At 39.7% G+C, this 26,400-nt stretch overlaps 1 protein-coding gene across 1 annotated transcript; it reads right to left on the bottom strand.

Annotated features, from left to right (window-relative positions):
* Positions 1-3,778: 3,778 nt before the first annotated feature.
* On the bottom strand, positions 3,779-8,930 carry LOC4348866 (protein NRT1/ PTR FAMILY 5.2). Its single transcript, XM_015759321.3, has 3 exons — positions 8,657-8,930; positions 6,023-6,240; positions 3,779-5,334 (listed from the first exon to the last, which is right to left on the bottom strand). Exons 1-3 carry the CDS (start codon positions 8,793-8,795, stop codon positions 3,859-3,861), a joined length of 1,833 nt encoding a protein of 610 aa, XP_015614807.1. The 5' UTR covers positions 8,796-8,930; the 3' UTR covers positions 3,779-3,858.
* Between the last annotated feature and the right edge of the window lie 17,470 nt (positions 8,931-26,400).

Genomic DNA, 26,400 nt, shown 5'->3' with positions numbered 1-26,400 from the left:
TGCTCATCTGTTTGCTTCGTTGTCAACTCATCCAACTTGTCCCACAACTCATTAAATTTCTTCTCTTGGTTCTGTGCACAGAGCCTCTTAAAGAGCTCCATAAGATGCTTGTTCTTGAATTGCTTGTAGAAATTTGCACCCATGTGACGCATGCACCACCGACTCCGAACATCAGGCCACTTAGCTGGAAGTCCCTTCTCATCCCAACCGTTCTGCAAGTAGTCAATAGTCCGCAACATACCCGCATGACGATCATGTATAAGGCAAACGTTGGGCCTCATACGCACAACTGCAATGTGCACTCTCTCTAGGAACCAGTACCAGCTTTCAGTGTTCTCACTCTCTACAAATGCAAAAGCCATAGGTACAACCTGGTTGTTCCCATCACACCCAATTGCTGTCAATATCTGACCTCGGTATTTACCTGTCATAAAAGTTCCATCTATGCATAGAACAGGTCGACAATGCACAAAAGCATTTATGCAAGCACCCAATGAGAAAAAGGCTCTTTGCATCACACTCTTTGTTCGATCATCAACCGATGTAAATGTATGTAGGTCATAGTAAGTATTATTATTCCTCTGGGCAATGGTGGCTAACAAACGAGGCAAATTATCATAAGAAGCTTCAAATGTGCCATACCTCATCTCAATAATCTTTTGTTTGGCTCTCTAGGCCTTTGCATAGCTTATGGTGTACTTGAATTTGTTCTCGATGTGCCTAATAATTGATTTTGGTTCAAAGCCAATGTTACCAACAACACTGTTGTACATCTCACTTGCCACAAAAGCTGAAGTGATGTTTCGGTGATACTTCTCCACCCCTTGTAAGTAGCACTTGTGCTCGGTCACAATGCTAACTTTCCAATAATCATTCCATTTACCCTTATATGCATGGACACGCCACGGACAATCTTCCTTCATGCACCTCACTTCATACACATAATTTGTTGACTTGACCACCCTAAACTCTCTCTGCAAGGAAACTACCCAATGCTTCACCGCCTCCTTCATCTCATCCTTATGAGCATACCTTGCACCGTCAATTACCTCGTTCTCCTTATACTCCCAGGGTACATGATCACCCTCTGATATAACAAGTCCAGAGAAGTCCTCATTTGCCCAATCAGTGGCCATTACATCACCTTCCTCATCGGATGATGCGTCGTCGTCCGCTTCCTCATTATCCGAATCTTCCCTCTCCATTTCATCAACAATTATACCGACTCTCTCCCCCTCATCCGCCATGCCCATGGCCTGCTCCTCCCTTGGTTGATTTTCTTCATTTTGCATCGATGGTCCAACAACATCCCCTGCATTGATAGGACCCTCTACATCTTCGGTTTGCATTGAAACATTTATATCTTTCTCTTGTACCGACACAAATATAACGAGGGGCCACGACCGTTGAAAAGCCATTTCCACATACCGTCTCCAAGCAGCAGTGCTGTCCATCGGCATTAGTTCCCAAAAATAACCTTCTGTTGCACGACTCACTACAACTGATACTGACATTGTGTAGACTTCTTGGTCTATTCTAAATCCTCTCAACAACCAACTATAAATTGACTGAAATGTTCTCTCCGCAGGCCTATCGATGCCCTTAGATGTCATTACAAAATCTGACAGATCAACACCATCTGGACCAAATCTAATATTTCCTTCACCGTGAACTATCTGAAATGTGACCTTATTTGACATTGTGCCTGATGAAATCAATAACTGCGTTAACCTCGCATTTCTGTACTACGCCCTAAGTTACATTCTCTACAATATTGTTCTCCAAAATTCTAAAAGTAGGTTACATTCTCCAGATCAAACTAAACTACATCTTACAATTAACACTACTGTCTATGTCTCAATTCATACTATTATATTCTATGCTCTGGATCTACACATATGTGCTGTGTGCTACAGATATGCTAAAATATATGGAACTAAAACTAAAACGCAACATATATACTCAAACATAACATATTAGTACAAATGCAAAAGATGTATGGGAGCAAACCTGTGATGAAGTGAGCGAACCAGCAGGGCTTCGCCACTCCCCTTCTGCTGCCCTCCCCTCTCTCTCTCTTTCGTTTTTTTTGGATTTTTAGTGAATATAATGAAATTTCAGAGAGGGGGGACTGGGCTTTATAGGGGGAGGAAAAAATCGCCCTCCCCCAGGGCGGCAAGGGGGCCGCCTGCAAAATTCCATGCCCCCTCGCCGCCCATTTGCAGGCGGCCCCCCGCACAGTACAAAATCGCCCTAGCGGAGGGCGGCAAGGGGGCCGCCTGCAAATTTCGTTGACGGCCGTCGCCCGAGAGCGAACGGCCGTCTGCCACGTCATTTTCGCCGCCCTCTGGGATGGCGATTTTTAAAAATCGCCCTCCCAGAGGGCGGTAGGCGACCACTTCCGTCAATTTTCAAAATGGAAAATTATTTTTGTAAAACTTTTAATAAAAAAAATTAAAAATAAAAAAAATTCTAGGAACTCTATCAAAATCCTGTCTAAACTCTAAACCAAATCCTGGGGTTCTTTTCAAATCAAACTACTACATCAATCTGTGTATTATATTATGTTCTAAATAATTACAATACTGACATTGTTAGGTTATAATCGAGACTACAGAGAACATGTACATATCAGTATTTTTTTTATTTGTTACTCCCTCTGTGAAAAAGAAAAAAAACTCAATTCTATATTTGAATCTGGACATTGAGATTAGTTTTTTTTATAAAGGGAGTATATTTTAATTTTTGGATTTAATAAATCAAGAAAATACGATTGTTGAGACTCTGAAATGAGGACAACAGGGCGTTTAGCAATTTCGAATCTGTTAACAAATCCATGTATTATGTGGTATAGGAGATTTAGTCATGTTTTTATAATAGATATAGTTGCGTATGATTTGTATTAGCACCATTCATCATCCCCTGAAATAAAAATAGAGGATTTGCAGATCAAGAGTTTGCATGAATCTTTACCTACTTTGAACCACCCAAGAAATCTAATAATGCCGTCCTGTCTGTTAACGTTACGATTGATTGAACTCTGGCAAAGTCACAACCAAAATTCTGAGAAAGCTCGTTCCTTTCTTACGTTTGGTCTCTCTTATCTCTACTACTACTGCTCATCCCGTTTCATATTATAATTCGTTAGATTTTTTTCCTGGTCAAACTTTATTAAATTTGACCAAGTTTATAGAAAATTTTGCTACATCTAAAATATTATATTAGTTTTATTAAATCTAATATTGAATATATTTTAATAGTATATTTGTTTTGTGTTGAAAATACTATTATATTTTTCTATAATCTTAGTTAATCTTTAAATTTGACTAGGAAAAAAAATCAACGTTAACGACTTATAATATGATGAAACAGAGCGAGTACAATAAAAGAAGAGTCGTCCTCCTCCTCTTCGTCCCGTGCTTCCCACATGTTAGAAAGAAAAACTGTTGCCTGCTAAGAACACGACAAAGCGGTTCCATTTTGTATGTTTTTTTTAAAGAGGGCAATAGCTTTGCCTCATATATATATATATATAAAGCATGGAATTTTGTATGGGTAATTTGCTAGTTTAGAATGAATTAACGATGAAGGTTATATTCTAGACGTTCTCTGTTGTATATATGTCCATGAAAAACCTTGTGTGTTCGACAATTCTGTTGCAATAAGGAGCCATGAACAAATGCTCTGTTCGACATCTGCACAATTCGCCTTGAAATTGCACAAAAATTTCGTTTTTTTTTCTGGTCAGAGTGCATCCATATGTTCACTGTTCTGAAAATAAGCTGAAGCCGCTGTTGTTAGCATTTCTGAAGGTGATATTAATTTCATGGTATATTTGATCATCGATCGATACATTTTCTATAGATTTGTGTCCACCATGGCCACCTCCTTGGGCCTGAGCACCTCGCCGCCTTCGCCGCCGCCTCTGCCGCCGACGTCGACGACGCGGGACACCTCGGCGTTGTAGACGTAGAGGCGGCAGACGAGGAAGAAGAAGACGAGGTTGACGCAGTTGAGGACGGCGAAGAAGGCGTAGTAGTGGTCGAGCCGCGACGCGTTGAGGTTGTTCTGGATCCACCCGCCGCCGCCGCCATGGCGGCGCGTGACGTGCGCCACCGTCGACAGCAGCAGGCTGCTGAGGAAGTTGCCGACGCCGAGGCTGGTCATGGCGTACGACGTGCCCAGGCTCTTCATCCCCTCGGGCGCCTGGTCGTAGAAGAACTCGATCTTGGCCACCTCCAGGAACGCGTCGGCGACGCCCATGAGCACGAACTGCGGGAGGAGCACGAAGATGGTGAGCGGGATGGTGGTGCCCTTGCTGTCCGCGATGCCGTGCTCCCGCGCCACGGCGAGCCTGTGCCGCTCCGTCACGGAGGCGATCCCCATGATGGCGATGTGGATGACGAGCCCCACGCCCATCCGCTGCAGCAGCGTGATGCCCCGCGGGTTCCCGGTCGCCCGCGCCATGAGCGGCATGAACACGCGGTCGTACAGCACGACGGACACCAACATCGAGATGGTCACGAACGCCTGCAGGCTAGCCGGCGGGATCTCGAAGCCCCCGCCGCCGACGCGGCGGTCCAGCGTCGTGCCCTGCTTCACGAACAGCGTGTTCACCTGCGCCATCATCGCCGCCGGCACGAACGTGACCGCCAGCACGGGCAGCATCTTGAGTATCTGCTTCGTCTCCTCCACCTGCGTCACCGTGCTCAGCGACCACCTCGACGTCGTGCTCGTCTTCACCGCCGCCTTGCTCAGGATCTTCAGGTACGGCGTGTACGGCAGCGGCGTGGTCTTCTTCTTGGCGTAGTACTCATCATCAAGCTCGTGGAGCTCCCTCGCGTCGTCGGGCAGCGCGACGGCGAGCTTGCGGATGGCGGCGACGATGACCCTGGCCATCCTGGCGAAGCTGCTGCCGGAGGTGGGCTTGTGGCGGTAGAACGGCGTGCCGGCGGTGAAGATGGCGATGGAGACGGCGAGGCCGAGGGTGGGGAGCGCGTAGCCGACGGTCCAGCCGACGTTGTCCTGGAGGTAGACGAGGACGGTGTTGGCGAAGAGGGTGCCGAAGAAGATGCTGAACATCCACCAGTTGAAGAAGGAGAGCTTATGGCGGCGCTCCCGCGGGTGGTGGTCGTCGAACTGGTCGGCGCCGATGGTGGAGATGTTGGGCTTGGTGCCGCCGGTGCCGACGGCGAGGATGTAGAGCGCGAGGAAGAAGACGCCCAGCTGGAGGCTCGACGCCTTCTCCGAGCAGCCCGGGTCCGCCGTGCCGGCGCCGCACTTGGGCGGCTTCAGCGACGGCACCGACACCGCCAGCGTCAGCAGGCTCATCCCCTGCACGAGACGAGACGAGACGAGCGACGTTCAAAAATTCGGAATCTATCGATCAAATTTGGTAACAAAAATCTACAGATTTGGTTTGAATTAGTCGTGCTGGATTTGGGCTTGCAATTTGTTTTTTCACTGGACTTTGTGGGCTTCGAGCTAAAGCCCATCTTGATTTTTGTGGGCTAGAGCAGCTAGATGGTCGTACAGTCTTCAGACAGGGACTGCATTTTTCAACACGAGAGCAATCCAAGCAGCTGGTGGGTAACTAACTTTTGAAAATCTAAAAGTCCAATAGATTTTTTAAGTTCTGGTTTCTAATTTATTTTCTAGCTTTTGATTTCTACTCCCCGCGTCCTAAAAAATATAAGTAATTTTAGATCCTGTCACAGTATCCGAGATGCTATTTGACCAACAATATATATAAAAGTAAGATGTTTTAAATAAAAATAGTTACATATATTATAATAGTTTGTTTAATGGTAAGATCAATTTTACATGATTGATTTTTTATATTTTTTTTGCTATTAATCATCAATTTTTTGCTATTAATAATCATCAAAGTTAGAAATGTATGACTTGCCACGATGCTAAAAATGTTTATATTTTAGCACAGAGGGTATAGTTCATTTGATCTGTTCCAAGATTCTCGTGCTCTGCTGTAGATGGAGGGAGATGGAGTAGGTGAGGGACTTACGATGAGGTAGATGAGGGAGGCGATCATGAAGGTGCGGTAGCGGCCAAGGTGCGCGTCGGCGATGTAGGCGCCGAGGATCGGGGTCATCCAGATGGTGCCAACCCAGTTGGTGACGTTGTTCGCCGACGACACAGTCCCCTGGTGCAGCTTCGTCGTCAGGTACAGCACCAGGTTCGACGATATCCCGTAGTACGCCATTCTCTCGAACACCTCGTACACTGCATTTTTTTTCATTATCAGCACAACAATAATTCACTTTAAAACATGGTATACAGTAGTAACAGTACATTCTGTTTGGAACACATGAATTCTTAGGCTGTGTTTGGCAGTGGCCGTTGGGACTAATCCCTCGTGCACGTAGAACAGAATGACTTATTGGTGTATAATTAATTAAGTATTAGTTATTGTTTTAGAAAAATAGGTTAATATGATTTTTTTAAAGCAACTTTCCTATAGAAAACTTTTTTAAAAAATATATCGTTTAGCCGTTTGAAAAACGTGCGTGGGAAAAAAGAGGAAGGTAAGTTGGGCTGTTGGGGGGAAAAGGGGAAAAACACAACCTTAGTTAACTAATTAAGGACCAGATTTATGTATGGTTGGGAAAATATATGCATGGAGATCAACCAACCATTTTTTACCGAGGTACCATTCTCTCTCATGAGCCACAGGACTCATGGTCTCTGCATTTCTAACCAAACCATAACCACCACACAACCATGCAACAGAGCATCCTATGTTTTAACTCTTCTCTTTTATTTAGAAAAAAAACATTTTGCAGTTTGGACAAGTTGTTCATGCAAACCAGTTTCAATGAACATGTACTTCTTTTGTTATTTGTCAAAGTAAAACAAGAATCCTCTATGACAGAGAAGATAGCACATTTACAACGAGCTAATAAGTGTTGTGATCATTGGAAGGTGACAGCCACTAACATAATCATTCTTTCTTGTCATGAACAAATAATGCGATGAGATACAGATTCCAACCGGGCTGGAACAAAACGCCTCTTTCCAAGCAATCATATAGTAGGGATCAGCTGGGTCCCTACCCTAAACCGTTGATTAACACAAAGGTCAATTTCCAACTCCTATTTGTCGCTCCAAGCAGACAGGACAGGGCAGCCATCACCAAACAATTTCTTAGGCTTTTTCCCTGTCAGATTCAGTCTAAATTGCATCTCTGATGACGCAAACTGTTATTGGATCAACTGCTAGTAATTAACCGTAGGAATCCAAACTAACTCACTCCTGCCTTAAATTGTTTTTCAGCTGGGTCTGAATCGAACCAACACTTCAGACAAAACGGCAGTCCATGTTCAAGTTGGTTAACTACACCTTTTCCTAATCTATGAAAAGATCACTCCAAAGTTTGGGAGGATTAGAAGTAGTACTGTATTAAATTAGCACTGCATATTGCAACAGTGAAGTTTCTATCCAGCTTCTTCAGTTCATAGCCACCGCTGGTGTATCTATCAGAAATTCAGAAAATCATGCACGCCTGTTCCTAGTAGGATAAATTCAGTGGTCCTGAACATACTGAACTTTTTGACATTTTCCTACTGTGCTAGCTACACACTGCCCATACATATCATCTTCAGTCTTCAGTGATTGGCACACCATGTACTTGTATTGTTATCTATCAGAAATTCAGAAGATGTAGGAGAAATCTTAGGGCTCCTTCGATTTTACAAGATTTTCACAGGTAACAACAGTTCAGTTCCTTCAAAAATCCCGTGAAATTTCTCCAATCCGAATAGGCCCTTAAAAAAGAAAAGGAGGTAGGGAAAACCTTGTACTATAGTGTTTTTGATTTTGTCCTGCTTCTTGTCAGCGTTGACCACTTGAACCGTATGCTCTGACTGATTAGTCAGTACAGTACATGTATACACAATCACTGAAGAACCATTTCTACAGGAAAGTGGCGCAAGTACAGAAATACTGTAGCACATGTTACTATCCATGTGAGAGACTTTGAGCAGATACACTGTGATATGTTGACTCTGACTTCACAGAAAACGATGCGATCAAGCGACCAGTTAACAACTAGTATTGCACATGGTGGTCTCTACCTTCTTGGAACAAAGAAACACAAACCTTTTGCGTATTCGTGAAAAAAGGTTATCAGGCATGACGAAGTACTCTACTCTTACGTCCTTGAGAGATACCGTAGAGGTTATAATACCAAGGAGGATATTTTGTCTGAGACACGAGGTAGGGAGATTATAAAAATAGTAGTACCAAAGACTATGGCAGGAGTACAAAATGGCAGCTAATGAAAACCATGGCGATTGGCCGGACAAAATAACAAACAATCATCGATCCTATCAAAACAAATCTCCCAAATCCTGCACCCGCCGCATGCGGTGAGGGGTGAGCAGATGAGGAAAATGTTCAAACGCTCGTGGCATATAAACAAATCAAACACAAGCCTCGATATGTCTAGTTTCTAACCAAGAATATCAATCAATTTGCAAGTAATTAAACCATATGCCAACCCATGAAAGAAAGGAGAAACCCTGCCATGAATTGTTCATGACAGATTAATCAAGCTGAAAGGATTAATTAGATCACTGCATGCATATATGCTGAATCCAACCGGATGCACGAGAGAGAGTTCATCGTCTTCAATCCTTACCGACGACGAAGCCGCATGCCTTCCAGCCACCGCGCTTGGACCGGAGCACCGGGTTGCCATGGAGGTCCACCGTGCCGTCCTGCGTGTAGTCGTCGTCGCCGCCGCCGGCAGCCTCCACCCTCTCCGCCGCCATGGACATGGCCTCGATCTCCGATCGAGCTAGCTGCAGTCGTCTATGGAGGAAGGTAAGGGAGGGAGAGAGAAGAGGTGAGGGTGATGATGAACAGTGAGCTGAGCACTGATACTGCTCTTCAGGATCGAGCTCCAGCTAGCTATTAGCTAAATCGAGTGTCCGTGTTTATATAAGCACACACCCCATGCTCCCCTGTCAGTGAATTTCGTCAACACACCGCACAAGTGGGAGATGGACTGCTCGGCGAGAGCCTTAAACGCTTGGACTCTAGCTTCTAAAAAAAATACTCCCTCCGTTTTAAAATATTTGACACCGTTGACTTTTTAGCACATATTTGACCGTTCGTCTTATTAAAAAAATTTGTTAAATATGTAAAATTATATGTGTACATGAAAGTATATTTAACAATAAATCAAATAATATAAAAAGAATAAATAATTACTTAAATTTTTTGAATAAGACGAATGGTCAAACACATACTAAAAAGTCAATGGTGTCAAACATTTTGAAACGGAGGGAGTACTATTATACTTTTGGAAAATAGTACAGTGATCAGCTCTACCAGTAGAGACCACCGAGCTACTTAGTAGAAAAATCATAAAGGACTAATATTCCATCTATTTTAGATTGTAAGTCGTTTTTCACTTTGGTCAAAATCAAACTATTTCGAGTTTAACTGAGTTGGTAGATAAATATAATAATATTTATCATAACAATTAATTTTATTAAATTAATAATTGAATGTATTTTTATAATATATTTGTTTTGGGTTAAAAATATAAACTTAATCAAACTTGAAATAATTTAACTTTGATGAAAGTCGAAACAACTTATAATCTGAAACGAAAAAAGTAGCTTATTAATATTCAAGGGTGTTATTACCAATATCCGTAGTAGATATTGGTAATGGTATTGGTAGAACATAATTCGTGCTTTCTGGATATTTATTATTGTAGCTAAGGCAACAAACTTTGGGGAGGAATCAAAAACTAAGTTTGCACACGAGCGCGGGTGGCTGTGTCGTTAGGATTTGGACACAGCAAAAGAGCGCCGGCAGACACGCTCACATGCTGCCTGCAAAAAACCGTGCATTTTGAGCCACGTGACTGGATGTGGTTTTTGGTCATGCCATGGCACGCACGTCACGCCCGGATCAACCTCAACTTTGCACACACTTTGCCTTCCAAAGCCTAAAAATAGAGAGGGAGAAGAGGAAAGCATCATCGCCCATGGCGCGGCCATGGAGTCGCGTCGACGGCGGTGGCCAGTGAGCTGAACGCCGGACCGATCATGACGCCGAAGTTCACATTCTTGATACCGGATCGAAATCCGTTCACGAGCGATATCATCGGATTTTACGAAACCCGTCGAAAAAACCGATAAAATACAGAAAAATTCCGTTGGAGATTTAAAATCTAGTTTGATTTTTTTTGAACTTAGCCTAAAAAAACCGAGTGATTCGTGTTTTCGACCTGGTCCGAAAAGTTTGGATTTCACGGAACAAAACCGGATTACACTGGAATTATGAATCCAATGCGTGAAAAGCTTGTGGAAAACTTACCATACGAGGAAAGGAAAGGGCATCAGGACGGTAGCTACAGACCTACAGTTTCAGTTAGGCTGTGTGTGATGGTCGAACGGAAGCTTTATCAAGATTGAACCGTCTTTCGTCACCGAGAATCTTGGAAAGGTTTTTTATTTTAAGGGAAAACAAGAAGAATCTTGGAAAGTTTGAGGAGGCTTTGATCTGAAGAATGTGCGTGTCCGGTACTCCGGTGCGACAGCATAAACCCGATTGATGGAACACAGGAGCTCAGTTCAGCTCCGTACAAATTCAGGGCTTATTGGGTTTAAAGGAAAAATAAATAATTTGGATTCCTAAGAATTAATTTCTACAAATGTCATTAGATTTGTAGGGATGAGGTATAGAAAAATCAAAATAAAATTTCTTTCCCTCCAAGTTGTAAAAAGATAACATAGGGGAATTTTCATCGACTCAAACCTTTTGGAAAAATTCATATAGATTGATATGTGCATATCTTCCTATTTCTCTCTTTTTTCCATTCCTATGAGTTCAAATTCCTCTAAACCAAATAAGCCATCAGAAAATTCTCCTGCTGCTCAACAATGGCCATGGCCTCAACTCTGGCTGACCTGTCAGCGAGGAATGGAATTCTATAACCAATCCGAGTTGATGTCCTATCGTGTATCTTTTTTAAAATCTAATATAAATAGTTCTAAAAAGATTTAGAAAAAATAACGAGAAAAATAGAGTATAGTGACATCTATCAGTTAAAAAAAATCAAAATCAAATTCGACCAACACACTGAGAAAAAAGATACAAATTCGTGTGTAAATAATACACTATTTTTTTGAAACACAGTACAAACACAAGCGCTCACAACGTGCGCACACTCACCCCTATGAACGCACACACGCACACCCTACCCCTATGAGCACCTCTGAAAGACTAGGCCGGCATATCTTGAGATTGACGAAGTCACCACAAGCGCCTCGCTGTCGACGGGTACGTCGCCTACCACTGAAAGAATAATTAGCCATAAATGCGAGCACCCGTGTGAAATCTAGGATTTGAACCTAGGTGGTTTGGTTCCACCACAAGGAACCTAACCAGTTGAGCTATACTCACTTCGCGTAAATAATAATACACTATTATTTATACACTGAATTTGTCTTCTTTTATATCTAAATGTGCGAGTCGATTTTGGACATAAGATTTTTCTAGGGTGGAATATATATGTTGTATGAGTGCTGTTAAACTTTTTGAGAAATTTTCGTAACTTTTTCGACATTTTTAAAATTAATGAGAACATCCCTCGAGCTCGCGGGATTAAAATAGTTTCCATTATCAGCGACCAAAACTTCATGTTCTTTTTAGTTTATTCGACATATTATTAAGTTGAATTATTTGTTTCATGTTTAAAAGAACTTGATATTGCTTAGATAATTTATTTTGATTTATTTTTTAAATTTATTTTTTATAATTTTGAATTGACACTATATTTAAGTAGATAATCTGTAATAATAATCCATACTATAATATAAATCAATCATGCCTGCTATGACCCAGCCATAGCAACATAAACGGATAAAAAATGATATAAGGATAAAATGTTTATATTTGTGTCATTATCAATTGAAAATTAAGTAGAAAATATCCTATGATGAAAAAAGAATCATAAAATCAACTCTCAAAATTCAAAGTTTATATGCTACTCCATTCATCCCAAAATATAAGTATTTCTATAGCTACATCTATATGTTTAGAGAACTACTTATCTAAATTTATATTTACAAGTTGTTGTATTATTACCTTCATTTTAAAATGTAGCAATTTTAAAGGAAGACATTAGACATATATTAAGGAGACGGATAGAGAGATTTGTTCGTCTTTTTGGGATGGTGAGGTGTTAGGTGTAGATCAAGACTATAATAAAACCAATAGGTAGTATGCTTGTGTGGGCAGTTTAGTGAAAAAATATTTTTTGTTTATCTTAGATTGTTATATTTGTGGTAAAATTTGAATTTTAGAATTAACTATATTTTAGGACGGATGGAACACTGTACAACTTTTGAAGAAGACATGCACGACCAGTCACGCCATCTAGAAGCTCCATTGTTTCGCTTATTCATATACTTATCCGAATCGCTTATTAACAAATAAATAAAAGAATATTTAAGAGAAAAAAACATTGTAAAATAAAATACGATGAAAAACAAAAATCAAATTTAAAATTAAAATTCTAAAATTAAAATTTTGGTTTATATGCATAAGTATAAGCATAAGACAAACAATAAGAACAGATTATCGTCCGAATGCGTTGGAGGCTTCAGGCGCCAGGGAATAATTCTCCGGCCGGTCGGCCTGTCTGTCTGTCGCGAGGCGACGCCACAGCTGGCTTGCATTCTCGCGTTGCAGAATCATGGACACTTGGCCGGACCAGACTGACGGCGGCCACCGCCTGACCAACCGCCGGCCGGCGGCCGGTAGCTTGTTCAGCGTGATGATGGGAGAGCTGGACTGGAAAGCGTATTCTCTCCTGCAGAAGCGTATTCCCTCGTGTTGTGTGCGCCATATGCAGTTCTCCTTTTTCACTAGTATTCCTTTTTCACGATTTTTAAAAAGGAAACGAACTGTTTTCCTGTAAAATTCAGGCGATTCGGGGGGAATTTTTCTTTTTCTGGTTTCTGTGTCCATCTTGATGAGTCTGTCAATCATCCGTCGATGGGCATCACAAGCATATATGCTCTGCCCGCGGTGACACGCGACGCTGATACGTGATGTTGCTCGTCGTCCATATGTTGCCATCCTGCCATCAGGACATGTACTCCCTCCGTCTCAAAATAAGTGCAGTTTTATAATATTCACGTTTAACGTTTGACCATTTGTTTTATTTAAAAATTTTTTATGATTAGTATTTTTATTGCTATTAGATGATAAAACATGAATAATACTTTATGTGTGACTAAATATTTTCAAATTTTTCAAAAAATTTTTAAATAAGACGGACGATCAAACGTTGGGCACGGATATCCACGGCTACACTTATTTTGGGACGGAGGTAGTAATTTGTAAATATAGGCCTTGATTAGTTCCCTAAAAACTTTTCATAAAAACATCACATTGAATCTTTTGACACATGCATGGAGCATTAAATATAGATAAAAAGAAAAACTAATTGTACAGTTTGCATGTAAATCACGAGACGAATCTTTTGAGCCTAATTAGTCCATGATTAGCCATAAGTGCTACAGTAACCTACATATGCTAATGACGGCTTAATTATGCTCAAAATATTCGTTTCACGGTTTCCAGGCGAGTTATGAAATTAGTTTTTTCATTCGTGTTCGAAAACTCCTTCCAACATCCGGTCAAACATCCAATGTGACACTAAAATATTTTTATTTCACCAACTAAACAGATCCATAATGTAATCGATTATAGCAGTGATAATTCTCGGTTGAATTCACGCCCTGTTTGTAACGGAACCGGATCCTCTTACGTACTGTCCTCTTACATTAGGTGGATCGGGATCTTGCATTATGTGTGTGTACGGAAATGCTTTGAAAGTCCAGATGTGCAGCCATCCTTGGATTGGTAGGGAGGATGAAGACTTTGCAACGCACTAAGTTTGACCAAGACTCTCCAAGTCAAATCTCTCAACACTGCTGTTTCTAGATGAAGAATCTGATCCAAATCCAACCGGAATACCATAAACCAACAAAAAGAAAAGGAAAATGGAAATAAATTAGTGCTTAGTATCAGAAATGAGCTAATAGTCTTTTTTGTTCTATCCGGGATGTCGGACATACCAGAGGTTCGATTCCCCTGTCCACTCAGCTAATAGTCTTCTACTCGCTTGACGATTTGATGTTTTCTCATAGTAAAAAATTCTTAAGTTTGATTAAATTTATAGAAAAATTTGGTAATATCTACAATACCAAATCATTTCATTAAAACTGACACTGAAAATATTTTGGTAGTATGAATGTTGTTATTTTTATATTGACATAAAAACGTACTTCCAAGAGGGAGTAGCAGGGACATACTTCCAAGACGGTAGGTAAAGAGTGTACTAATCTACGGCGGCTAATACTGATCCTGATCGACCCATGTGCACTAATTTAACACGAAATGCATGATTAATTAGTTCTAACATTGTGTACCGGTCCATCATGTCTTGATCTCGATGATTAAGCATCCTGTCGGAGTCCAAGACTGCCTCTAAAAATATTTTAGTTCTCCAGTAAAATCAGGCAACTGGAAAGCTACATATAGCACTACAACTGGTAGTGGTAATACTTAACTATGTGGCGGCTGATTTGGTGCATTGACTGCTCCTCACCAATAATCCTCATCTCATTCATGTTTTTAGGTAGGAATACATAAATCCGTGAAAACTACATTTTATACTGTAAGATTTGATACTATTATAGAAAGAAAAAGGACTCTCCGCTTTATAAATTGCTTGTAATTTTAGTTTTGTATTTCGTCAAACATTTTTAATTTTGACTGTCAGTATCTATAAATTCATATTTTTTCACAATATATGGATGCTATGAAAGTATTTCTCATGGCTGATTAAAAACATAAATTTTACAACGTTAATTTCTAGAAAATTAATGGTTACCTGGAAAACAAACACAAATGCAGTGTTTAATTTGTATATAATCTATTTCTGTTCTAACCTAACCCATCAATGGCCATAATATATACAGGAGAATGACACACTAATTGTACGGCTTTCACAAGTAGTAAAATTTTGATTGACACAGCAAGCATGTTAAATTGTTAATTACGTGTGGGTTAGCATTTTGCCGATGTAAGCAAAGTGAGAACAGAGAACAAGGAGCAGCATAATTGGAGTAAATTAGTCAAAGCTACATAGTCTTCTCTGACCACTGACCATGAACCCCTGTGACGTACGTAAGATTGCCTTTGGACTAGTTTGTGTTGATTATTCAACGACGAAAGCTACACATAATCATATCTGCAATTTCTTTTTCTTTTTTGGAACATCGTATCAGCAATTAATTAGAGTGCTAAGATGTATGGATTTAATCGTTTATATTCGAGCTGTGCAAGTGTATAAGAAACAACACCTTATGCGTACGCTGATTTGTGCTACGTACTTATCTGCTAGTTCTTGTCTTTAATCGATTATTCATCGAGTCAATCACCATCAAACAACTCGTACCTATGAAAATTCTCTCTGAAACTAAATTGTCCCAAAAAATGTTCACACGTACTCTCGGTAGAATAATAACATTTTCTCCCAAAATGTTCACGCGTACTATCTGTAAAATACAACCTCATCTCTTAACTAATTATACGGACCAAATCTCTTATATTTTGAGACAGAGTTAATAATAATTAACTAGACTACATATCGTGTGGAAAATGTTATTGGTGAGTATATATCCCTTGTACATCATATGAATTAATATAGCTGATTTGAACGTACTTAGAGCATTACCAATAGCTTCCCTTTTTCATTCCCTATCCTGAAATTTTAGGATTTTTGGTCAAAAATTGAATCCAACAGATTCACTATGACTGCTCCCAAAATATCTCGTTCCCTTCTCCGTATATATCGATCCCCACTTCCAAGAAGCGATATTTCATTCCCAATCATCTGGTTTTTGTCTCACGCGCGCTGGAGGGTTCTTGGGTAGCTGTTGGGCATGCTCTTACATGCTAGTTCTCGTCTTTTCTTTTTTAGGGAATGGCGCGCTTTATTGATTGTCTTTAATCCATTATTTGTCGATTCGATCACCATTAAGCAGTTCGTACCTCTGACAATTCTCTCTGAAGGACTACTGAATATTCGCTAAATTGTTCGCACGTTCGTTGTGTATATCTATTTTGAATAGAGGCCGGTTTAATCTATTTTCTAAAAAGAAAACAAAATGTTCACACGTACTATCGGTAAAACAATAACCGGATGGAATTTGTTTTTGATTATTTTTTAAAGTGAATAATGTTAATAGTATTTCGTTGTTTTATTGATTAAAAATATCATTAGTTTATTAGTATTGAACATCATTCGAGTTTCTTTTTCAATTATAAGATTATTATAGTATGTCATTTTTCTTTCTTCCAACACTGATCACTGGCTCGTTTCTAGATCATCTTTTGAAGGTACGGAGTAACTCTCTTCTAGATCTTTGAAATATTTTTCTTGCCACTTTCCAAAATGCGAGTAGATACACTAACCTGTGCCTTTCCAAGACTCGAAATGGCAGAATGCTCGTAGCTTTGAGTTTGACTGGAACTCTGACAAAATGACAATCAAGTTTTCCCTGATAACTTCTTTCCTGTAGATCACCATGCACCATGGTGTGACGAGTCAATCTTATCGGCAGTTAACAACATATATAAGAGAAAAGATCGTGATGACAGCTGACAGCTTATATCCTCGGGCCTCATTTGTTGGCTATAAGATGAGATTATAAACAAAAACAATTTATTAGCAATAAAAAAATTGTAGTTAAAACTTTTACAATATACTCCCTCCGTACTCGTAAAGGAAATTGTTTAGGACAGTGTTTAAGTCAAACATTGGGAATATAAATTATGAATAACTCTTAAGTTGTTGAGTTTGAAAATGTAAAAATTATATGAATAGATTTGTATTGAAAAATATTTTCATAAAAGTATACATATATCACTTTTCAATAATATTTTTATAGAAAGAAGGAGTCAAAGTTGCATTTTGGAGATCGTGTCGCTGTCCAAAATGATTTTCTTTACAAAAATGGAGGGAGTATATATTTCCAGTGATTAAAAACCAACGGTAAAAAGGACACCAAGTTAATTAACTTCGAAATAAAATTTGAAATTCAAAATTTGACAACGGTTGACTTCATATAGGACAAACGATGGACTCTGGCCACTCATGTGCACGTGACGATATTATAGCTGCTAACTAATTTCCACATCAGATTTTCATTTCTTCGCAGGAAAAGATAGATGGAAGCAACTTTTCTGAACGTTCTTCTCAACCGTCGACTATTCTGTCGTCTTCTCTCCGATTGACTCTCTGCAGCAGCTAGCTTCCAGAATTGCTGCAACTTTCACTGTTTCACAGCCAACTATCGGCCACCTCTCTGGCTGATCGATCGACAATGGCGACGACGAGATCGCAATGTATTGTCGCACGCGCGTGGCTGCAACTCGTTTGGAATTCCGGCGTGCGGCTAAGATGCGCGACAGTGACAAAGCTCAGCTGCAGCTTAAGAGCAAGTTTAATAGTATAGCCAATTACTAGCTTCAAATCAACTATAGTCGACTTAATTAGCAATCTGTACAATAGTTATCCATAAACGTATACTACACTATTAATACATGGTCTCACCTGTCATACACACATTATTTCTTGTAGTCCGTGCTTATAGCTGCTGTTTTTCTTCTTTTCTTTCATCTCTCCTCGATATGTGTTTATAGTTGGCTTAGAGCAAGTTCAATAGTATAGCCAACTACTAGCTCCAATTTATCTGTAGCCAATCTAATAGCTCATTCATACAATAGTTACATACTACACTATTAATAGTTGGTCCCACCTGTCATACACACTGCGTCTTGGAATCCGTGCTGCAGCTGGCTACAAATCTGTAGCCAGCTGCCCTTCTCTCTCATCATTTATCTACTTAAAATATGTTTGCAGCTGGCTTATAGCCTGCTATTGTACCTGCTCTTATATAGTCTACTATTCTAGCTGCTCTAATTCACTCGCTGCACAGTAGAAGCAAGGAAGTCAGCCGCACGCGCGCATATATATCACGCGCATATATATCACTCGCTGCACAGTAGAAGCAACGAAGTCATCGTGTGCCCACTGATGCAATCAACGTTGGCCACTTGGCCCCAATTGCTGGTTCAATCGGAGTGACCCAACTCCAACTGAGGTGTTCACGCATGTGCATGCAGGACACTCGTCGAAAATTCAAGTCAAAACAGTTTAGGCTGTGTTTGGATCTAAACTTCAGTCATTTTCCATCACATCAACCTGCCATACACACATAACTTTTCAGTCACGTCATCTCCAATTTTAATCAAAATCCAAACTTTGGATCCAACTAGACGCAGCCTTAATTAGTTGAAATGCGACCGATTCATTTGGATTTTTGGAGATTGTTTGTGTGTGCTTGGACAATCCTGCATTCCTGAGTCGGATTTTTTGCACAGTTCAACTCCGGAAGTTGAACTGTTGAAGCCGTGGATGTCATGCACCACCTCATCTAGCACAACGTGTCGCCGTCGGCCGGCCACCGCCGCGGCCGTGGCGCGCGCATGCTCACCTCACCTGTGGCAAGTTCACGTTGAGCAATTTTAGAGGATATTGCCACGGTGGACGAGCTGGTGGCTTTCAACGTGTATGGGCATGGACAAGCGAGCCATGATGTGAATTGTTGGGGGTGCGCGTCTAATGGTGCGGGTGAGCGTGGGTGCGTTTTCAGTCCACGCAAAAACGCATTCCGACAGGTTCACTCCACACGTGCATCGAGTCCACGTTCGTTTTCTCTTGGGCGAGTTTTGATGGGGCTAAAAATTTTTTTTTTCCTGTCACATCGGATGTTTGGACACTAATTAGAAATATTAAACGTAGAATAATGACAAAACCTATTCCATAACCTTGGACTAATTCACGAGACGAATATATTGAATCTAATTAATCCATGATTAGTCTATGTGATGCCAGTAGGCATTCCCTTATTATGGATTAATTAGGCTTAAAAAATTTGTTTCGTAGATAAGCTCTTATTTATGCAATTAGTTTTGTAAATAGTCTATGTTTAATAGTCTAAATTAATGTTCAAACATCTGATGTGACATGAATTAAAGTTTAGTCCCTAGATCTTGTTTGGAGGAGATTAAATGAGAATAATTCCACATCATAATATATGTGGAATAAATCCTCTCTCATCCCTTTTCCTTTGGGATTAATCGACCAGGGCCTTAAGGTCCTTTTTTCCACTTCGGGATGTGTTCCTTCTTATTGACTCAAAAGTTTCTACATAGAAATATCCGCAGTAGAGAATTTTATGAACGTTAATTTAAAATAAGTTCAAAAGGCAAGTTCAATAAAAGAAAAGAAAGACAAACCCACCTAGGCATAGAAACTTTCTACGTGAACTATCTACCTAGAAACTTACCGTATAAAAAAATTGATATAGAAACATAGCAATTTTATAGTACTTGAGAAAAATACCTCGAGGTACCTAAATTTTATATTAAAATTTTTGGTGCATCAAGATATTTTGTATCTAGATGTACCAAATTTTACATTAGAAAATGTGATACCTTTCAGTACTTTCTCAAAGATGATAAAATTACCCATGAACTATATATTTGTTTGAAGCTTTTATGCATATGAATTTGGGATGAATTAGAAAGCAAGTTTTTTTTTTTAAAAAAAACGCAACACCCATTTGGTCCATAAGGTCCACATTGCCTGTCAAGAAAAAGAAGTGCCCCCACCAAAAAAAGGGAAAACGGGCCTAGGCCCAAACCTCCCGTAGTAGAAGTTGTTTAGCAACCAAAATGTTATAGGTGGCTTAGCAACACAATAGAAGGTAGATAGGGATTATTTACCAAGAGTAGTAGACATAATAATTGACTAGAAAAAATAAAAAAAATACCCGTGCGTTGCAATGGGTAAAGACGTTTTTTCAGTGATATATTAAGAGCTGAGCAATAAATTGAAATATTATGATCAACATACACTATAATTGAAAAAGTTAATAAAAATCTTAATATTGGGATCGCTGTAGATTATAATTAAAAAAGTTAATGAAAATATTTCCTGGATTTTCGTCCGAAAGCCTTCCTTCCTTTTCAGCCCTAGGCTAGTCCGCTACCTCTCTCCATTTGGTCTGCTTCTCTTCGACCCAGCCATAAGTAGAGCCGTAAACCCAACTCACACAGCCGACTACCATCTTCAACATCCCGAATATGACTACCATCTTTCACCTCCCAAATATGATTACCATCTTCAACCTCCCAAAGATAGTCCCGTGTCTGGGAAGATGATTACCATCTTCAACCTCCCGAAGATAATCCCGTGCCCGTACGGTAGCCAGAGCAAATATCCCCATCAAATCTGGCAGAATCTTTCTCGACCAGTCAAATTGGTCGAGGGTTTTTGATCCACTCGATCTACTCTTTCTGTCTTCCCCAAGATCAGAGCGTAAAACTCGGGATAAAAATGACCGGGGAAGATTGCCGTCATCATCGGCAACGGTAAAACAGAGATTAAATCTGGCACTGAATCAAAGGGAAAATCATGGAGAAATGATGAGAGAGGAGTGGGGAATCGATTTTGTAATCAAATTGGAGGAGAAAATGCATGATCGATATGGCGGCGGCGCGGCGCTAGGGTTCACCTAGGGAGGCGTGCGGCAAACAGATGGGATTAAAAAACCGGATGAGAAAAACAAAAAGTGCACAGGAGAAAAAACCAGCGACAAAAAAGATTGACGAAAAAAAACCAAAAGTGCCCGAGAGGCACGCGATGAACAGATCGGATTAAAAAAAGCCGGACAAAAAACCAAAAGACTTACCGTGTGCGCATAAAAAACTCTTTTGCGTGCAAAGAAAAAAGGGGAAAAAATACCGGTGCAAAAAAACCAAACCGACTTTTTTTTGTTTATTTTACTGGGAGATTTTTTTCCCTTTCTCTACTGGAGTCGGACTATTTTTTTTACGACGAGATGTTTTTTTCTTTTTTTTACTGACAACTAGCTGGGTGACCCGCGCAATTGCGCGGCTAGCACCCATACAAAATTATATATTTTTAATATAATTTTACTTAAAATTTATTAAATAATTATCTCGTTGGACCAAACCTTATCATCATTGTGTTTTTAATTTTATAGTTTTTAAAAGTCACACGCCAGTTGATACCCCTTAATTATGTCATATCTTTCTTTATTTGCTTCCTCGATCTACCACTGTTTCTATTAATTCTTCTTGGAACATTTAAAAATTGGATCATATAGTTTTTAGAGTTTATTGTCCCGCCGGGTTTCGTTTTTATAATTTGTAAAAGTCCCATCAAACGTTGCCATTATACTCCTCTACGGCCCATCCACTACCTCTTCTCTTTATTGTCATTGGTATTTTAAAAATCAAACATAATTATCGTTTAGGTTCTTTTTTTTTACTTTTTGGAAGTTCCACCAAAACGTCAGCGACTTTGTCACTGTACTCCAATACGGCTCGCCCGCTGCCTCCCTTCTTTACTCTCACTGAGATTTTATCATTATTTTTTTTACTTTTCAGAAGCCCGAACCTTTTAAATTTGGACCTTATAGTTTTTATAATTTATTGTCTCGTTGGATTCCATTTTTTATAATTTTTAGAAATCTCGTCAAACGCTGCCACTATACTCCTCTACGACCCGTCCGCTGCCTACTCTTTATTACCATTGGGATTCTAAAAATCGAACATAATTATCGTTGGAATTCATTTTTTTACTTTCTAGAAGTCCCACCAACCATCGTCCGCTCTGCCATTGTACTCCTGTACGACCCTCCCGCCGCCTCTCCTTTTTATTATCATTGAGATTTTAAAAATCAAATATGGTTATCATTGTTTTTTTTTACTTTCCGAAGTCCCACCAACCGCCTGTACCGGTTGCTTCATGACATGCCCGTTATCATTCTATTTAGTGTTTTATTAATAGATTTTAGATATCCCATCAACCGCCACCGCTCTACTATTTTATAGGCCTGTTACTCAATTAATCCCGTCATGTGTTTTAGATGGTCTTTATTTTTTTATCACCAATTTTAATTATTTATAAATTGTATCCTAGTTTAAATCTTATTTTAATTTTTATAATTTCAGAGTTTATTTTATTTTTTATTTCGAAATTTAACTAATATCGTATTGTATTCCTGCTTGAACTCTCTTTTTAATTTGTCCAATTTTGGATTTTATTCTATTTTTCATTCCGAATCTTAATTAGTATTATTGGGTTCTTATATGTACTCTTATTTCAATATTGCTTATATTTAATTCCGAATTTCAGTTAATTTTAAATTGTATTCCTACTTGAACTCTTCTTTTCTTTTTTTTATAATTTCTATTGTTTTATTCTGAATTTTAATATTTTCGTATTGGGTTTTTATATAGACTCTTCTTCCAATATTGCATAATTTTAATTTCGAATTTTAGTTATTTTTAAATTGTATTTCTACTCAAACTCTTCTTTTCCTTTTTTTGCTAATTTCAGATTTTATTTTTTTCTGAAAATTAATTAATCTCATATGGGGTTCGTGTGTCAGTTTACCATGAGCCTATGCTTTTCACAGTAAATCTAGAATTCTAAGCACAAGAGCCGTGCAGCCAGACAGAGTATGAAGGGCCGGTCGGCACTTGGCTCCTGGGCAGCTGCAATTCTACCCCGTAACGGTTTCATTAAAGAAAAGAAAAAATTCGTGCGGCTGCAATCCTAATCCTACTCCTTAACGGTTTCATCAAAGAAAAAAAGCCGATTCTAATATGCCTGATTCCAAATATGAGTAGTAGATTGCTATATTTCATCCACAACTTATTATAATTTAAAAACTACAATTGTACTACATATATATAGCTATCAATCTATACCGTTATAATTTAGATCCACTACGATCTAACGGTGTAGATTTTTCTCTTTTTCTTCGATTAATGTGGGAATTTCTAGCCCCCACAGCGAACGTGGTGCCTCCTTTCAAGGCTGTTTTAATAATATAATATAATAGATAGATGGAAGCTTTTTTTTATCGCTCGTTAATTTGGACGTTTTTCCTTTCTTTTTTTTAACCTTTTTTGAGTCGGACTTATTTTTTTTCTATATATAGATTAAAGTCGAAACACAAAATTAAAACCGATTCAAATACAGATAACGTATCAAAATTATGGCAAAAACATCTTTAATTTTTATAATAGTAGAGATAGAGATATAGTTAATATTTGGCACAAAAATGTTAACTGTTAAATGATGGCTGAAGTTTCATACTTCATACGATGACTTGGAGCACGGCTGAAGCCTGAAATTCGTTAAAAAAAACCTGAAGCCAGAAATTCTATAGGATATACATATCCATGTTTTTTTTGTCGGGGTGAGTGAAGGAAGTCATCCAAATGTTATAAAGATAGAAGAAAAAAAGTCTCAACAAAGTTTTTCATCAACAGCTAGCTCTCGAGAAAGAAAGTGCACCAAAGCACACGCCCCGACACCACACGCCAACCGCACAAACACAAGCTATAGAGAGGAGGGCCGAACGACGGACCGACCACCGCTATGCATGCCGGTCGCCGCCAGGCTTACAGCAACACCATAGAATGATAGTCCAAAAAAACAACGCCCCCATGAAGGTTGCGATGCCAAAAGACGCAGTCATCATCCGTCCAAAGAAATTGGACACGGTTTTCACCTAGAGACCCCCGTCGAGGAAGGAGGGTACCTCGGCAACACCCTCAAGAGGGTTACCGCGTCCAAAGGCGTAGCTACTGCCAGCCCAATCAAGCGCTAGGCTAGGCTTTCGCCTGGGATCCTCTTCACCCCGTTTCTGTGGTCTGTCGCCTGCCAGATCTAATACCACCAGCCCAACATTGGTATTCGGTAGCGTGTGTCCTCCGCCGTACCGGTCCGGCTCCTCACCGCCGACCGACATCAAGACTGGCCACTTCGCCTCACCGCCAGCGCCTTTTACCAGTTGTCACTCCCCCGCAACGCTGAGCTAGCTTCCTTCGCTCTGCCATCCACCGACCTCAGCTCCGAATCCGGCAAAAAGCCCGGTAATGGACGATGTAGCTTCGGCAGCCCAAGCCTTCCCCTATTGACATACCGTTACCCCCACCTACCTATAGAACATCCCATAGAGAACGGGAGATGCTCCACAAGTCGAGACGACACCCGACCGACATCAAGGGAGACGTCCCTGCCCGCCGCCAGCATTCTCTACCCCGCCACCAACTTCCCTATGTGTTGTCTTAGGTCTCCTCCACTCTGCTACCCACCAGCCTCCTTGTCGAATCCGGCCAAGGAGAGCCCGGAGTTGGGCCACGCCGCTTCGGTGACCTAAGCCATCCCATGTCGTCAAGCCACTACCTCCATCCACCTATGGAGCTCCCCACTGAGGAGGGAAGGATGTCCACAGAGAGGGGGTTGCCTGGCCAGCATCAAAGGAGATGGCCAACCGTCCTCCTCAAACCTGCTGCCATGAGCCATACACCACGAGCAGACGACGACGAGGGTCCACCTCTGCTCATGGCCGCCACTGGCTGTCCTCAGCTGCTGCGCTGGTGCAGAGGCTGCCACGCGATGGCAGCTCCGCGTGGGACGCCAGATCCACCTCGCCGCCACCTCCCCACCTCACCGCCGCCGCAGGACCCCGTATCCACACCGCCGCCGCTTCCCCGTCTCGCCACTTTCCACATTGATCTATTCAATAGTCCAGAGCATGCAGACTACTCAAAGTCTCAAAGTAAGGCAAGCAAGAGGAAAGGTTCAGAGATATGTTGAATTGTCAATATTATTTCTCTAGGATGATTCTAGACATGGTGAAGGAAAAAAGGTAGGTATTCCTTAAAGAGGTCCTAGAAGAAATCCCTTTACCAGGATAAAAAAGTATCTAAATAGGGATATAACTCATGAGCATTAAAAACTCTAAAGTAGATTTTTTAAGGAGGGGGGAGGGGGGATTTGGATATTTTCCACTTGGCACACATCCGTACACTTTTATAGAAATATAAATAGGATTGTTCTCCACAACCTGCTTTGAAGATATGATGTGCTATTGTGAGTATTATCGATATATCCTATTTATATAGTTATAATCGAAAGCTCAATATGCAGTGAGTCATAATATAGAAAATAATAATATTTAGATCTTTCTTATGTTTTGATCATAATCATTGATATGTCATTTGCATTTATAACGCACTTAATATAGTCATTACTATAAAACTCAACATATATTAAGCCGCATCAACTAGAACTATATATCCTATATAGTTGTAACAAAAAAACGCAACATGCAATGAACTATATTATCTAGAAAAAATAATATCCTTTAGATGCCTTTTCTATATGTTTGAGTTATAATTTTCTATAAGATATATATTTAGAGGCGATAAGAGAAATGAAAGCAACTGATCAATCCTGCAATACATATAAAACGTTTAGCTATTGATATATGTATATGTAAACTTTTACCACTTCAAAAGAAAGACATTCACTGCCACCACCCCTTTCAATGACGGATAGGGTCTCATTCTCAAATATTAAAAAGTTATTTATTAAATATATATAACATTTGAACTTATGTTATATCTTGCGCATTAGAGTGATAAACTCCGCAAGGTTAGGATCTTGCCATTTAGGATACATCTCATTGAAAAGCAAATATAAAAATAATTACATTTGCTCACTACTATGAACAACCTTGTCATCATTTCCTTTGAATGTTTAATGGTAGAATTTCCAACGATGCATAGGCTCTCATTCTTAAATTTTAAAAGTGATTTATTAAATATATATAACATTTGAGCTTACGTTGTGTCTTGCGCATCAGAGTGATGAACTCCGCAATGTTAGGATATTGCCATTTAGGATATATCTCATTGAAAAGCAAATATAAAAATGATTGAATTTGCTCACTTTTATTAATGACATTGTCATCATTTCCTATTAGAATGTTCAATGGTAGAATTTTAATTTTATAATTCAGCATTATATAACCGAACTTGTCGTCCAACCCAACAAATTAAAAGTTAAAAAATTAGTTTTTAACTATGGTTTTCTTGATTGGTCGTCTTATTGTTCGTATAGGTCATACCCTGCCGTATGTATGGATTAAGAATAAGAAGAATTGTAAATGTTTAGATACATAAATTCGAAAAATTAAAGTTTATAGATGGACTGTCCTTAACAACGAACTTTCATAGTGGCAGATGTTGAGACAAACTTTCTTAGTGGCAGATGCTGAGACATGTGACTGTTCCATGCTTAACTTACAACTAGTGAATGTAATATTTAAACCCGTGCCATTGCAACTTTCATGGTTTTGAAATATACCATTACTATTTACATATTTATAT

This window comes from Oryza sativa, chromosome 10 (genome assembly GCF_034140825.1).
Source record: "Oryza sativa Japonica Group chromosome 10, ASM3414082v1".
Classification (NCBI taxonomy): Eukaryota; Viridiplantae; Streptophyta; class Magnoliopsida; order Poales; family Poaceae; genus Oryza; species Oryza sativa.
The sequence above is the reverse complement of the archived record's forward strand: the minus strand, read 5'-3'. Positions and strand labels throughout refer to the sequence as shown.